The sequence below is a fragment of the Nycticebus coucang genome, chromosome 11 (assembly GCF_027406575.1).
Source record: "Nycticebus coucang isolate mNycCou1 chromosome 11, mNycCou1.pri, whole genome shotgun sequence".
NCBI classification, from domain to species: Eukaryota; Metazoa; Chordata; class Mammalia; order Primates; family Lorisidae; genus Nycticebus; species Nycticebus coucang.
This window is the reverse complement of record NC_069790.1, coordinates 120,798,850-120,814,747: the sequence shown is the minus strand read 5'-3', so window position 1 is coordinate 120,814,747 and position 15,898 is coordinate 120,798,850. Positions and strand designations below refer to the sequence as shown.

Sequence of the window (15,898 nt, the reverse complement as noted above, 5' to 3'; positions counted from 1 at the left end):
ATGTGGTTTGGGGGCTGGGACACCAGGGCAGGAATTGCTGGAAGGCTGGCATGTGTCTGAGCACATGTGTACTTGGGCATCTCCTGGGTATGTCAACACTGAGGGTGAGCTGTGGTGGTAGGTGTCGCTGATCTGCTGCAGGGTCTGAGCAGGATCCCTGTGGGTGGATGGAGTCCCTGCAGGTACTGACAGCCTCCCCTCTGTCCCCCTAGCCCTCATGTATGCCAGCATCTTTGGCAATGTGTCAGCCATCATCCAGCGGCTATACTCTGGCACAGCACGCTACCACACACAGATGCTCCGCGTGAGGGAGTTCATCCGCTTCCACCAGATCCCCAACCCGCTGCGCCAGCGCCTGGAGGAGTACTTCCAGCATGCCTGGTCCTACACCAATGGCATCGACATGAATGCGGTGAGGCCACCAGCACAGTGTGGTAGACAGGTGGCTGCTGAAGAGAGCGGGATGGCTGTGGGGTCTCTCTTGGAGCAGTTAGCAAGTCTCAGATGGCCCTAGTTAGTGCATGTTGCTCCCCCTTTGCTCTCCCTTTGGGGCAGGTGCAATGTGCTAAGCCCCCCACAGGTTGTCGAGTTAATATCCACCCAACAGGGCGGCGCCTGTGGCTCAGTGAGTAGGGCGCCGGCCCCATATACCAAGGGTGGCAGGTTCAAACCTGGCCCCGGCGAACTGCAACAAAAAAATAGCTGGGCGTTGTGGCGGGCGCCTGTAGTCCCAGCTGCTCGGGAAGCTGAGGCAAGAGACTCGCCTAAGTCCAGGAGTTGGAGGTTGCTGTGAGCTGTGATGCCACAGCACTCTACCGAGGGCCATAAAGTGAAACTCTGTCTCTACAAAAAAAAAAAAATATCCACCCAACAGCCGGAGATAGGAATTGGTTTCTACACTTTACAAATAAGGACATGGAGGTCTAGAGCCAAAAGGTGCCCAGCCAGGGGAGAAGTAGGAGGCTTTCCTGACACAGACACCAGATTACTCTGGGGTAGCACCCAGGCCTGGAAGATGAGGTTTCCCTGAGACTGAGGGCTGGGGCAGTGGGGTGGGAGTTGGGTGGGGCCCCAAGGAGGGTGTGCTGAGCTGCCCCTCCCTGCCCTGTCCCCAGGTGCTGAAGGGCTTCCCTGAGTGCCTGCAGGCAGACATCTGCTTGCACCTGAACCGCTCGCTGCTGCAGCACTGCAAGCCCTTCCGAGGGGCCACCAAGGGCTGCCTGCGGGCACTGGCCATGAAGTTCAAGACCACACACGCACCACCTGGGGACACACTGGTGCATGCTGGGGACCTGCTCACCGCCCTCTACTTCATCTCTCGGGGCTCCATTGAGATCCTGCGGGGTGATGTCGTCGTGGCCATCCTGGGTATGGGGTGGGGGTGGGCACTGGACTGGAAATACCTGCTGCAGCCTAGAGAGGTCTGAGCCTTCTGAATACTCATTTGTCGGGGCCATGGGCCTGCAACTGTCTGTAGGGTCTTTGGGCTCCTTTAATTCACCTAAACTCAGGCCCTCCAAGAGGGGCAGTGCAGAGGAGCCCCACGTGGGACAGGGCTGCTGAACCTTGAGGGTTCCCACATTCTCTTTCCCTTCAGGGTCTCCCCACAGACAGATGTTTCTTGCTTTCTTTTTTTTCCTTTTTTTTTTTTTTATTGTTGGGGATTAATTGAGGGTACAATAAGCCAGGTTACATTGATTGCAATTGTTAGGCAAAGTTCCTCTTGCAATCATGTCTTGCCCTCATAAAGTGTGACACACACCAAGGCCTCCCTCTGTCCCTCTTTCTGCTTTTCCTCCCCCCCATAACCTTAATTGTCATTAATTGTCCTCATATCAAAATTGAGTACATAGGATTCATGCTTCTCCATTCTTGTGATGCTTTACTAAGAATAATGTCTTCCACTTCCATCCAGGTTAATACGAAGGATGTAAAGTCTCCATTTTTTTAAATAGCTGAATAGTATTCCATGGTGTACATATACCACAGCTTGTTAATCCATTCCTGGGTTGGTGGGCATTTAGGCTCTTTCCACATTTTGGCGACTGTAAATTGAGCTGCAATAAACAGCCTAGTACAAGTGTCCTTATGATAAAAGGATTTTTTCCCTTCTGGGTAGATGCCCAGTAATGGGATTGCAGGATCAAATGGGAGGTCTAGCTTGAGCGCTTTGAGGTTTCTCCATACTTCCTTCCAGAAAGGTTGTAGTAGGATCAACTCTTTATCCTCCAAGGTGGGCAATGGGGGAGAAAGGCTACCATGGAGGCTGAGCCTCTGATTTTACTCAGGGCCGTGTGGTTTTCAGCAGCCTCATGCAAGATAATCATAGCTGTCCCCTTGCTACGTCCTGCCCCCTTTCCCTCCTACCTCATCCTTTCTTCCCACTGCAGTGCCTGCTGCCTCACTGCAACCCTGCAGTACACGTGAGCCAGGATTCTGGGGGCTTCTTGCTCTCTGCCTGTCCTTCCCTTGGCCCTGCACACCTTAGGGCAGATAAGGTGGGATAGTTGAGATTTTTAATCTCAGTTCCATAAACTTTACCTTCCCTCCCACCCCAATAGAAACCAAACTTTCACTGTATAACACTCGGCCTTACTCTGTGTGGCACATTCTGGTATTTTCTGTTCTATGCTGTGCTTAGCTATGCTATCAAACTTTCTTTCAGTAAAAGAAAAAAAAGTGCTGGACTTGATTCACTACTGTGTTCTGATCTATAGTGTGAAGAAGGTTGCTTACGAGGGTGCAGCAGTAGCCCAGAGGGTGTTGGTGTGGGGTTTGAGGGTGGAAGTGGTTACAACCCAAGGAAGTCTGGGCCACGGGCAGATCTGGGGCACCCGGGTTGGTTCCACTGGCTGGTCCCAGTTGCTGGGGGGCATGGAGACCCGAGGTCCCTGGCCCCTTCTTCCTCAGGTGCTGCTGGCCACCTGGCACTGTCTTGCTTGCTGGGAGCTGAGGGAGGACGGGCTGGCAGATGCTCCCCTGGCTGTATGGGCTCAGGGCCAGCTGGTGGGTGACCTGGCTGAGGGGAGATGCCACAGCCCAGGGTGGGAATGCCTGGGAGAAGGTGCCTGCTGCCTCACTGCAACCCTGCAGGGCTGAGTGCTCTGTCTTCTCCGTGGCCTTCAGGGAAGAACGACATCTTTGGAGAGCCACTGAATCTGTATGCGAGGCCTGGCAAGTCCAACGGGGATGTGAGGGCCCTCACCTACTGTGACCTGCACAAGATCCATAGGGACGACCTGCTGGAGGTGCTGGATATGTACCCAGAGTTCTCGGACCACTTCTGGTCCAGCCTGGAGATCACCTTTAACCTGCGAGATGTGAGTGGGCCACCCTGAGCTGGAGCGACCTGGGTGGGACAGGAGAGTGAGTGCAGAAGGCCCCTGACCTGGCTCTTGGTTCCAGACCAACATGATCCCAGGTTCCCCTGGCAGTGCAGAGTTAGAGGGCGGCTTCAATCGGCAACGCAAGCGTAAGCTGTCCTTCCGCAGACGCACGGACAAGGGTGAGGCGGGGGAATGTCAGGGTCAAGGTGAGGCCATGGTTGGGGAGAGTGGAGGGTGGGGTCAGGTCGTGTCTGCTCCACCCAGGCCTCCAGACATTCCTGTCCCTCCCTCCAGTGTGCCCATTCCTTGTCCCAGCTGTCCTGGCTCATCCTTCCAGGCCCCGGTCACCTCCTCCAGGAAGCCCTCTACCACTCTCCAGGGCAAGGGCATGCCTAAAGATTTTGGTTTGCTCAGGGCTGTAGTCTCAGTGGGCGCTGCCTTAAACAGATGAGGGGGCAAGACTTAGGGCAAAGGCGGGCTAGAGGCCAGAGAGCCCCGCCCAGCAGCACCATTGCCAGTGCTGGTTCAGTAGCCAGGGGCCCTCCTTGAGAGAGCAGGAACACAGCAGACGGACAGAGGAAACATTTGGGGACAAATCAGGGCGTCCAGCTGTGATCCTTTTGTAGACTCAATCCTCTCTCCTCCCCTGCTCTCCCCCAATCCCCTCTCCTCTCTGAGTCCAGTTCTCTGTTTCCCACAGACATGGAGCAGCCAGGGGAGGTATCCACCTTGGGACCGGGCCGGGTGGGGGCAGGGCCCAGTTGCCAGGGCCGGCCAGGGGGGCCCTGGGGGGAGAGCCCATCCAGTGGCCTCTCCAGCCCCGAGAGCAGTGAAGATGAGGGCCCAGGCCACAGCTCCAGCCCTCTCCGCCTGGTGCCCTTCTCCAGCCCCAGGCCCCCCGGAGAGCCGCCGGGTGGGGAGCCCCTGACAGAGGACTGTGAGAAGAGCAGTGACACTTGTAACCCTCTGTCAGGTATGTGCAGGATGACCGCAGGGGGTTGGAGGGGGTCGCCTGCACCGCCTCACGCCACTCTTTGGCTCCAGGCGCCTTCTCGGGAGTGTCCAACATTTTTAGCTTCTGGGGGGACAGTCGTGGCCGCCAGTACCAGGAGCTGCCTCGCTGCCCCGCCCCCACCCCCAGCCTCCTCAACATCCCGCTTTCCAGCCCTGGCCGGCGACCCCCGGGTGATGTGGAGAGCAGGCTGGATGCCCTTCAGCGGCAGCTTAACAGGTGTGCGGGGTCTGGGGAGAGTGACTGCTCTATCCAGGCCTGGCTGGAGCAGCTGGGGCAGCTGGGTCCCCTCCTTCCATTCACAGCTGAGCCAGGGGCTGCCACCCCAGAGTGCAGAGGGGGCCTGGGTGACTGGCTGCCCCCCCTCAGTCACTGGTGTCCTCACATCCCTGAGCATCCTTCTCCCTCCTTCTTGCCAGGCTGGAGACCCGGCTGAGTGCAGACATGGCCACTGTGCTGCAGCTGCTCCAGAGGCAGATGACGCTGGTTCCACCTGCCTATAGTGCTGTGACCACTCCGGGGCCCTGCCCTGCCTCCTCCTCTCCTCTGCTGCCTGTCAGCCCCATCCCTACCCTCACCTTGGACTCGCTTTCTCAGGTAGGTTCCTGAGCTCCCTCCCCTGCGGCACCTCCAGCCCTGCTTTTTCTGCCAAAGTTCCACCCCAGACCTGTTCTGCTGCCCTTTCTTCCCCCACCCTGCTCCTGCCCTCCTCCCACCCCTGCACTCCTGGAGGAGGCCTCCTTAGGAGCTGTGGGCTCAGGGCAGGCCAGGAGAGCCCCAGCCCAAGCCCCAAGACAGCTGGGCCCCCAGAACCATCAGGCTGAGCTTCCCGGACTCCCCTAGTGTCACTGAAGGGCCACATTTAATGATGTCTGTGTCCAGGGAGGACTGACTGAGCCTGAGGCCTGGGGGTGGGGGCTGTGTGCCAGCATGTTTAGGGACAGGGTCCCAGTTCCCTGCTGTGACAAATACTTCCCTGGTCTGACCATCCTGCCCTCCTTCACTCTCAGCACTAACCCCCCAAAGTGTTGTCTTAGGGCTGCTGTCATTTCCTGGTGCTGAGGCCCAGCTCTGAGGTAGGACTTCCTGGGCCTGCGTTTCTCTCCTGTGCTGGAGATGGGCAGCAGTTGCCCTTTGTCCCCTCCTGAAAGGACATTTGCATTCCCGATTTCTGCATCTGTGTCCCCTGCACCAGTTCTTGGGCATCCCTGAAGGGACTCCTCTAGCTGTCAGAGGCAGCCTGGGATCTGCCCCCCTTTCCCCTGGCATCCGCTCCCCCCTCCCATATGCTGCCTGCTCCTGTTTGCAGACACCAGGGCCCACGTCAGCAAATGTGCCAGTCTTCCTTCACAGCCGCCCCCGCAGAGCTCTCACCAGCAGGCTCGGCAGCACCCCCTCCCGCCCTGGCCTTCTCTCTGGCCCTCAGACGCCTGGCTGCCAGCCTGCCTCTGTTTCTAGGTCTCTGAGTTCCTTCCAGATTGCAGGAAGGAACCTTGTTTCTCTTTCTGTCCCAGCTTCTGTCCCAGAGCAGGGACTCCTTATTCCAGGTTGGGTTTGGATTCAGCTGCCGCCTTGCTTGGGGAAGAGGCTGTGGCCTTGAGTTTCCCCTGGGCTGGGGCCAAGGCCCCTTGCATCAAGGAGAAGCCCTCCAACTCGCCTGGCTTTTGCCTTCTGAGAGTATACTTCCCAACCTCCCACCTCAGTGCTTCCCCTTGGTCCCTGTCTTGCTCTGTCTGCTTTGGCCCTTCTTCTGGTCCCCTCAGACCTCTCTCCACCCACCCGACCCTCCTCCCCACCTTCCTGTCCTGCCTGTCCTCTATCCCTAGGATTCTCCCACCTCCCCACCCCCATGGCCCCCTCATCTGCTCACGCTCTGTGTTCTTTGCAGGTTTCCCAGTTCATGGCGTGCGAGGAGCTTCCTCTGGGGGTCCCAGAGCTCCCCCAAGATGGCCTCGCTCGACGTCTCTCCCTGCCGGGCCAGCTGGGGGCCCTCACCTCCCAGCCCCTACACAGACATGGCTCAGACCCTGGCAGTTAGTAGGGCTGCCCAGTGTGGACATGTGGCTCATCCAGGGATCAGGGTGCCACCTGGGCCCTTCCCCTAGGAGGCCCTGCTCAGGAGGCCCTGCTATGGAAGGGGAGAGGAAGTGGAAGGATCAGCTTCTCCCCCAGCCCTTGGGACCATCTCCTCCTGTAGCCCCCTGGGCCCCAGTGAGAGGGGCAGGGGCAGGGCCGGCAGTGGACTGGGGCCTGTGGTCTCCCACTGCCCTGAGGGCATTAGCTGGTCTAACTGCCCGGAGGCACCCGGCCCTGGGCCTTAGGCACCTCAAGGACTTTTCTGCTATTTACTGCTCTTATTATTAAGGATAATAATTAAGGATCATATGAATAATTAATGAAGACGCTGATGACAACGAATAATAAATAATTATCCTGAGGAGACTCCAGTGCCTGGGAGAGTGCAGCTGTCATATGTACCCTGTGTTTACATTTGGACGCACACGGGCACTCATGCATTGGCCTGTCTGTGCACAGGGCCTGCGGGGTGCTCTGAGATCCAGATGTGGGCGTGTTTGGTAGGGGGTGCTCCCTGGTGGGCTGACACAGGTCATCTCCAGGCATCTGCCTCTGTAGGGCCCCCAAAGCTGGCCCCACCCTGACTGCTAATGCAGACATACACTTGCCTCCCTTCACAGTTCATGAACCCAGCCCCGCATTGACCCTAAGCTGGACTGTAATTGGCCTGACCCCTGGTCCCCAGCCCCACCCAGCTTCACTCTATATACCAGTAATTGGGGCCCTTACACTGACTTAACTCTGAACATACTGGTTTCCCCAGCCCTGACCAGAGCTCACCTGGTGGCTGTTTGCAGGTGAACCACACCTTGGTCACTATGGTCACCTGTGATCCTTGATTATAAGGAAAGCTGCCAAGAGAGGGTGTAATTTCAAGATGACACATTTCCATCACTGGGAGAATAAGTCAAGGCAGACATGCCAGGACAGTGGTGGATGTATGTCCCAGTGTGTGTGGGTGTGTGGGTGCACATGCGTGTTCATGTATGCCTCTGTGTGTGTGTGTGCACGCACACGTGTATGCCTATGTACTGCTGAGCTTCTGAGGACACACAGCGTTGGGGGAGCATAGTGCAGTGGTCATGGCCAGCGGCGGGGGGATAGGGGGAGATGATAGGCAGTGCAGGTGCTACCTGGACCGGCCAGCTTGAGGGCTGGTGTGTTGTCAAAGGCCTCAAGATCTCTCACAGAGGTTTCTCACTTAAGTCTCATAACCTCTAACTCTTTGAGGTGGGGTTGTTCACTCTGCTTGAAAGACAAATGCGCTTTCTCACTGCCCAGGCCTGGGATAGGGTGGCAGTTGGTCTCTGAGCATGCCAGAAAATTTGCACAATGCCCAGAGCAAGCAGGAGAGAAGCCCTGGAGCTTCCCTGACTGGAGCTTGGCAGGGCCTGGGAGACATGGGAGAAGGCGGCAACCTGTGGGTGAGAGTGAGACAGAGGTGGGTCAGGCAGAAAGGGGGGCTTTGTGCCTCAAGATCTGTTGCACGTGTGTGTGTGTGTGCGCGTGTGTACTGTGACATGCCTCTGCTTGCGATTTGAAAGTTCAACATGAGCCTTCCTGGTGGGTTGATGTGTGTGAGTTTGGGTGGGGGTCGAGCTGGGGTGGCCTAGATCTGGTATGAGTGGGATATGGCTCTAAAGGTGAACCAGTGCCTGGGGACCTCAACCTGGGGAAGGACACAGAGTAAGCAGCAGCTGGTGGTGGGAAGGGAAGGTGCATGTGAGGCTCCAGGCATGTCGCATGCTGGCCCTGGAACTTGGGCCAAATCCTTGCTCGTTGGCATTGTCTCCATGTCATAGACTGCCCTTGTTCTTAGAGTGCTGTCTTCTGGAGGCTCAGCCTGGGCGAGGCAGCCTGATGAGTTGGGGGTCTAGAAAGGAGAGGGAGAAAGAGCCCCTGCTCCCTCACCCCCACCGAGGCTTTGTATCAAGAATGATACTGAGTATTTCTTTGGGGCTCATGCCAGCATTGCAGCAGCTTCCTGCTGCTGGGTGAGGGTACTGCCTGGGTGGACTTGGTGCTCTGGAGTGATGTGTGTATGTATGTGTGTCTGAGCCCACGATGTACACAGGGCCCAGAAGAGGGGAATCTGTAAGTACCTATCTTCAGTCAAAGCCACGTGGATGTCTGAGGAGTCAATTGCTCTGTCTGGATGAAAGAGCTGGCAGTCTAGCCTAGATGCCCTGCACCAGGAGCCAGCTGCCAAAGTTGGAGCATGGGTGGGGGACCACAGTCATGGTGGCTGCATTTACCAGGTGTTCACAACCTTAGAGTACTGTCTTCCTGGGGGCTCAGCCTGGGAGGGGCAGCCTGGAGAGTCGGGAGCAGTGCTAGGTTGTATCTAATGCCTTGCTCAGGTGTCATTAATCCCTACCACCATGCAGACCACCATTTTTGGTCCATACGAGGAGGGTCAGGCTTGGGATGGTTTGGTGACTGCCAGAGGTCACACCACAGGTAGGTGGCAGGTATGTCCGACTCCATGTTCTCCTCCATACCCATCTTGGGCACGTGTTGCTCGGCCTCAGGCAACCACCCATGGGGCCAGGCCTGCTCCCTGACCTCTTTTCACCTGGACTTCCAGAACCACAAAGACACCGGTGTTTGGGGCAGGGGCAAGCCATGGTGGGGCAGTCCCCTTTCCTGCAGGGGTGGACACCCAACTGTTGGGGAGCTGTCATGCCGAGCTGCGGCTCTCTCTAGTCACGAGAGCCAGAGGGTGGGTGGGAGCTGCAGGAGGCTGCGGCAAGGGAGGGGAGGGGTCCCATGGAAGCCTGCAGCATAGCCCTGAGCTGTGCTAGTCAGGGGTTAGGGGAAGGAGGCAAAGGGCAGTGTACCCTCCCTTCCCTCCACCTCACACTCACAGCTCCAGGAGCCAAGGGTCCAGCCTCGGGACCGCCCACACGTCCAGGTGTACACTTGTCCTTGCACCTGCCCCAACACGGGCATCCATCCCTGCTCAGCCAGGTGGCAACAGCTGTCACATTTCGCTGACAGATGGCAGTGACGGATATTCACTGAGCACACTCTATGGCAAGCAGTGTTCCAGATGCCTGAAACTAAAGCCCAAGAGGCTGAGCAATCAGGAACATTCACTGCTCCTGGGAGTGGAGCCCAGGTGGCCCAAATCACAAGCCTGTCAGCTTAACCCTTGGCACACTGCCTCTCTTACTACAGGGACAGTGACTAGAAGACTTTTGTATATTACTGGTGCCCTCTGCGGCTTGAATCCTCTCAGTGGGCATGTTGGGGTATGGCTGAACACCTGTGACAGCCACAGCTGGGCTCCCACCCTCTTAGGTTCCAGGCTACTAGCTTGGCCATGTTCCTAGAAACAGCCCTGATAGCCAGGTTTTATTCTCAGGGTCTCTTCTGTCTCCTGCGTGGCCAGATGAACTGGAGCATGCTCAGGTCTTGAAGGGACAGATGGCCTTCTCCTCCTTGCCTTCAGGACAATGCTCTTGGTGCCAGCTTGGCTCAGGGCTTCTCATCTTCCCTTTCAGATCTGCCTGCCATCACCCCTTCTCTGCCGCGTGCCCTGTGCTCCTGCCGTATGAGCTTCTGTCCTGTCCTGGTGCCTTCTTTCTCCTTGCTGCCGCCTCATCTTTCCCTCCTTCTGTGATGCAAACTCCCTTCTTGGTCTGGACAGACAGACACTTCCATCTTATAAGTCCTGGCTCAGATGTCCCCACTCCTGAGGACTTCTTCAGGCTTTGTAGCTGCTCAGCTCCTGCTTATACCTTTGTCATCATGCTCCCCACATTCTGTCTGCATCCCTGTCTGTCCCTGCAGGACTGCAAACTGGTCATCGTTGTGTCCTTCCCACCCTGCATCCAGTGCAGCACCCAGCCCCTGAGGTGGCCACTAGGAAGCCCACAAGCCCTGGTGTCTGAATGTTTTATGCTGAATGGAGGAATGTCTCCTGGACAGAGTTGGCCGGGCTGAAATTGCTTCTGTCCCTGGAGCTTTCTCCTCCTGGGAGTTTGGCCTCTTGGACTGTGGCTGCCTCCCCCTGCCATGGCCTCCCAGGAGTATGGGTTCCACTCCTAGCAAATATAGGTACAAATGCTTCCCTTGCTTTTGACTTTAGCACACCTAAGGTAGTCTGGCGTTCTCAGAACACCATGATTACCTACTGGAAGGACAATTGTGGGGGAGGCAGTGATGGTAATGCAGAGACTGGAGCCAAAAGCCTCGAGGTCATTTCACAAAGTGAATGTGTGGGGCTTTCTGCTGCTCTAGTCTGCAGGCCTGTGGGTTCCGTCCAATTCCTGTCCCCAAGATGCCTCCGTGGTGGAGCTGGACAGACTTCTTGCAGGGTCCCTTGTTCCCAGTTCTTGGTGGCTTCTGCTTGGAGGGCGCCAGCTCACTGTTCTCTCTGGTTGCTCACAGGTTCTTTGATGGTCAAGGTTGGGGGAGGTTGCACCTAGGGCTTTGCAGTTCCAAGTTCAGGTCTGTGGGACCAAGGCTTTTCCCTGGGTGGGGAACAGTCTTAAGGGAACAGAAACTCGGTGGGCCTTGCCTTTCAGCAGAGCCGGCCTTGTCCTGCAGGGAAAGATATTTTGCTTTCAGGAGTCCTACTGGTCTGACGACAAACACATTGGCCATGAGAGGACATGTGATGCATCAGTCTTGCTCAAGTGCACAAAGATGTTGAAATAAGTTAGAAGCTCAGGACCTTCCAAGGAGACTGTTTTGAGGCATTTTTAGCTAATTGTATATAACAGGAAAGAATGATTAGTGCAAAAATTAATGATGATTTAGTAAAAGATTCAATGGTAATTGTTTTCCTAAAGCTGTGTATATGCATGACATTAAGCCATTAAAATGCCATTTCTCTTGGTCATCTTATTGCACTACCATTTAATTTCATTTTTTTTTGCTATTTTTTAAGAGACCTCCACCCAGGCTGGAGTACAGTGGCAGGATCATAGCTCATTGCAATCTCAAACTTTTGAGCACAAGTGACCCTTCTGTCTCAACTTCCCTAGTAGCTGGGACTACAGAAACAGACCATCACACCAGCTAATTTTCTTTTTTTTGGAGGCAGTTTCATTATGTCGCCCTCTGTAGAGTGCTGTAGCATCACAGCTCACAGCAACCTCAAACTCCTGGGCTTAAGTGATTCTCTTGCCTCAGCCTCCCAAGTAGCTGGGACTACAGGTGCCCACCACAACACCTGGCTTTTGTTGTTGTTGTTGCAGTTGTCATGGTTGTTTAGCAGGCCTGGGCTGGGGCTTGAACCCACCAACTTTTGTGTATGTGGCCGGTGGCCTACTCACTGAGCCACGGGCGCTGAGCCTAAAGTGATTCTTATATTACCTAAAAGTTCAAATACAGTTTCATTTTTTTTGTTGTTAACTTTTGTCTTAAAAAAAAGGAAGCCTTCTGAGCATTTGTTTAAATAACCAGCTTCATTATTTTGTAATCATACCTCTTAAGTGAGTTAGAAGTCTGAATGAGACATTGCTGAGAAACTAGACAGAAGAATTCAGCATGACGGTCCTACCATTATTTTAAAATTAGCAATAGCATAAGGTCTGGCTGCAAAAGACTTAGATGCTAACTGGCAAGAAAATCAGTCATTAGGGAGACAGTCTGAAGAGGCTCTCGCAGCGTTGCAGCAGTAAGCGCAGCTTTTCTTCCCCCTCTGCTCTTCCAGGTGATGACAACCAGAGAATCAGATGGAACTTGCTGATTAGGGATGCCAGGGAGGTCACATGAGGGTGGTCCCTGGTCTTAAGCAGCCCAAGTGGAATGGAACTCTTAACAGATGGAAAAATGAGTGCTTTATTTAATGTCAAGCTGCCCCGGGCGCCCCATGCTGATGGCTGTTCTGCAGGGAAGTTTGGCTTTCTGCAGGGCTCTGAGTGACCCTAATGTTAGTTATCCTTAGGGCTGGAGGAAGGAGAGTGGGGGTGAGGATTAGGCCAAGCAGTGATTAATGGTGTGACTTAGCTGCCCTCCATCCTCAGCCCTGGAAGAGCCCTTCCCTTTGGACACAGAGGAGTGGATTGTGCCCCATCCCACAGAGGGGGGTGTGCAATGCCGCCCCAAGTTTCTGGGGATGCCCAAGGGGCAGGGACAATGCCCCTGTGACTTGTGTCTCCACAGGCCCCAGGCTCCTCAGCACTCAACAGCTCCTGTGGCTGGGGCTGTCTGTCTTCCACTGCTGCTTGGGGAAAAGTTGGGTTCTCCCTCCCGCTCCGTGATCCCAGAGCATCACTAACTGAGGCAGTTGCACCCAACAGATGACTGATGAAGATTTGGGGGGCCGTTGTGAGCCCAGGGAAGTTGCCTCATGGTACAACTCACAAAACAATGTCGAAGATGACCCCAGACATCCTGGCCCTAAGTTCTTGACCAACCCCTTCCCCTCCCCACACCCCGTTAATGCTTTCTTTTCTTGCTGGCTGACTGCCCTCCTGGTCCTCCCAAGGCCGTGAAGATGCTATCCTAATATACATCTGCTGGACCCCAGAGAGAGTTGAAACATGTCCCAAGAAGGGAGACATGGCAGCAGTAAAGGTTTTTTGATTAGCAAGCAGTATTTCCATGGTAATAATTATTGATTTTTAATGAGCCATCTAGCTGCAGAGATGGGTCGTTAGCACCAAGGTGAGGAAGAAGCAAAGAAAACAGGCAAATGGGAGGTGTCGAACATCCTGGGAGGGCAGAGCATGTGCAGGCCTGAGGGTGGGCTCAGCTTGGTGGCTCCTGTCCCTTCCCCTCGTGGACAATCCTGAGGGCACAGGAGATAGTGGGTGGCTGCAGGCCGAGCTTTCTGCTCAGGGCTAACACAGCTAAGGTCTTAGGAATATCCCTTCATGGGCAGTTAGCTTTCCACTTGCTGGGCATCACTGCAACTGTAGCCAGGGCCACCCTCTTGGAATTTCAGGGCTTGGGTGGAGGATCAGGGACTTGAGGGGATGGTAAGTGCCATTGCATATTGGAGACATCTCATCACATCAGATGCGGCCTGAGGAGGGTGGCACACAGGGCTGCTTGCTGAGGACAGCCTCCTGGTGCTTTCCTGCTGGCTTTTTGCCGACTGACAGGCAGACATTGAATGTTCTGGGTAACTGTCAAAGTTGTGGTTCATAAATAAATAAAATACAGAAAGGCTGCAAGTGACTTTGGTGAAGATACAGCTCCTTAAACTAAAACGCTCAGCAAATTGAAAGAAACCAATGGCAACAGAATGGGCACTGCTCCCTCCTTACGCCGCCCTCACTGGACAGCCTCTCCTAGGTTCTAGTACCTGGATTAGCTCCCCACCGGGCTGCCTGGACCCAGGGCTCGGGAAGTTCCTGTCTGCTGTCTCTCTCTGTGCAGAACAGACTGGCTGTGTGGGAGTTAGTACAACTCTGGTATCCCCTGTCTTGACTTCATACCTCAACCAGAGGCAGTATTGTTTTCATTTAGGATGTTTTCTTGCTTGAGCTCAGGAGTTCAAGACCAGCCTGTGCAACACAGTGAGACCTTAAGTCTACAAAAAATAAAAAATATTAGCTGAGCATGGTGGCTCATGCCTGCAGTCCCAGCGGTTTGGGAGGCTGAGGCAGGAGGATCACTTGAGCCCAAGAGTTCAAAGCTGCAGTGAGATATGATTAGGTCACTGCACTCAAGAGTGAGAGTGGCAGAGGGAGACCCTTATGTATTTTCCCCCTTAAGTATCACTGAGAATCAGAGAAAGTCAGGGAAGTTCTCAGAGAACATAACCTACCTCCCTCATTTTTCAGTGGAGGAGAATGAAGCCCAAAGTTGCCATAGGCTCTTTAAGGGTTAAGGGCAACCAGGCCTCAGAACTTCCAGCCCCACTGCCAGCCGGAGCCTGTGTTGGGTACAAAGATGATGGTTTAGGGGCGACTGTGTCCTTCAGTGCCTTAAAGTTTAGTTGGGAACACAAAAGAGAAATGTGAGAAAATAGCTATGGTCCCATTTCTCTGCTGAGCCCAACAGACTTCCAAGACCCGGGCCCTAGTGGCTTCTCCATAGGGTCTCGCCATGAATCTGTGTGAGTTTACAGCGGTACACTGGCCCGTGACAATTGTTAGTTGCAGGAGCTGTGTGTTGCCAAGCAGAGCTGGATTTAGGACAAGGCCAGACAAGGCCTCTTTACTACGTGTAACATTTTACATGGATGATGATACTAAGAAACCCCACCTCCGTCTTCTTGCTGAGTGTAGGCACATCCCTGCAGCCCACCCTATGTCACAGGGGTTCCTGCTGGGGCTTCTGTGGAGGCGGTGGCCTAGCGTGGTGGGAGCGAGCACACCAGCTCCTGTTGTCCGTGGTCCCCACACCTGCTTTTCTCCCCAGCTGTGGGCTGCCACCTGATGTGGCATCCTGCTCCTTGCTCTCAGCGCCCTGTGTGTGTCCATCAAGGACAGCTTGTCACATGGGTGTGCTTACTCTCAGAGGTGCCAACTTGTGAATCTTTTCTTCCTGCAGGGAAGCTAGAAGTGCCCACATAAGTCCAGGGGCATGGCTGTGTTATAGTATGGGGTTCAGGTCCATTCAGAAGCAGTTTTCTTTCAAGAGCCACCTATATGCTACCTGGTCACCCAACATTCTGATCTCACCTGTGTCCCAGGCTTAGCTGATGGGCCCCAGGCTGACACTCGAAAAGATTGAAATTTCAAGTCTTTCTCCAAAGCCAGCAGGGGTAAAGGACTTCTGGGTTGGAGGGAAGTCTCACTCTTGCCCACGCCACAACTTTGACCCAGTGTTGTCTATCCTCTGAAGGTCAGCTTCCATAGGGCGCTGCCGCGGTCTTACGGCCAACCACATCATCGAGTTGTTTTCGTTCTCAGAAATCTTTAAGGCACAACACCGGCCCACATAGAGGGCCATGACTCTGAGACTTTCAGAGTTATATCTGTCCCCTGGGTCCTCCTCTGATGAACATTCAACTTGAGTCATACACTGCTGCACAGTAGCAAGTGGTGCAGCTGTGAATGGGGTGGGGGGCGCTAGGGACTGTGGCTCTGGAGGCTTGGGGAAGGGCCATGGCTCTTGGAGATGGGGCTGTCAGAGCACCTGGGAAAAAGTGGAAGAGATAAGAAGGTATCCAGACACCAGTGCCTGGAGGGACATGGGGACCAGGAAGGACCCCAATCAGCTCAGCTGTTCTTAGGTGGAATAGGCGGCCCCGTGCTCCATGGCCAAAGTGAGAGGGAAGGGACTGTGGGCGAGGTATAAATTGCAGATTTGTTCCTTTTTGTATTTTAAAGTGGAATTTAAGTGCTTAGGTTCGGGTTAAAAGTTACGAAACAGGCCTGCTATAAACCAAATTATTTTAGGGACAAATTCTACTGGCTGCTATTGTGGAGAAGGTGGCATGTTTCACCCCTGGCAAAGTAAAATAGGAAAGTGTGTTAGTCTTGTCTTCCTAACCTGACTATAAATGCCTTGACACCAGGACTGAGACTGACGTTGAAGTGAGGGCTGTTTGAGGAAGTCTCTCACCAAAGCTGTG

At 54.6% G+C, this 15,898-nt stretch overlaps 1 protein-coding gene across 10 annotated transcripts in view; it reads left to right on the top strand.

The window, feature by feature from the left end:
• KCNH2 (potassium voltage-gated channel subfamily H member 2) overlaps nt 1-6,780 on the top strand; it is a 49,556-nt gene extending 42,776 nt beyond the window's left edge. For 5 of the 10 annotated variants that reach the window (XM_053608365.1, XM_053608363.1, XM_053608360.1 and 2 more), the window contains 9 exons: nt 213-412; nt 1,116-1,368; nt 2,911-3,006; nt 3,127-3,320; nt 3,406-3,505; nt 4,027-4,299; nt 4,371-4,557; nt 4,758-4,935; nt 6,227-6,780. In XM_053608365.1, the coding sequence (XP_053464340.1) occupies nt 213-412; nt 1,116-1,368; nt 2,911-3,006; nt 3,127-3,320; nt 3,406-3,505; nt 4,027-4,299; nt 4,371-4,557; nt 4,758-4,935; nt 6,227-6,376 (1,631 nt within the window). In that variant the 3' untranslated portion in view covers nt 6,377-6,780. Of the gene's footprint in view, nt 1-212; nt 413-1,115; nt 1,369-2,910; nt 3,007-3,126; nt 3,321-3,405; nt 3,533-4,026; nt 4,300-4,370; nt 4,558-4,757; nt 4,936-6,226 lie in introns of those variants that run through there. The other 5 variants (XM_053608362.1, XM_053608369.1, XM_053608361.1 and 2 more) reach the window with 4 other exon arrangements.
• The last annotated feature ends 9,118 nt before the right edge of the window (nt 6,781-15,898 follow it).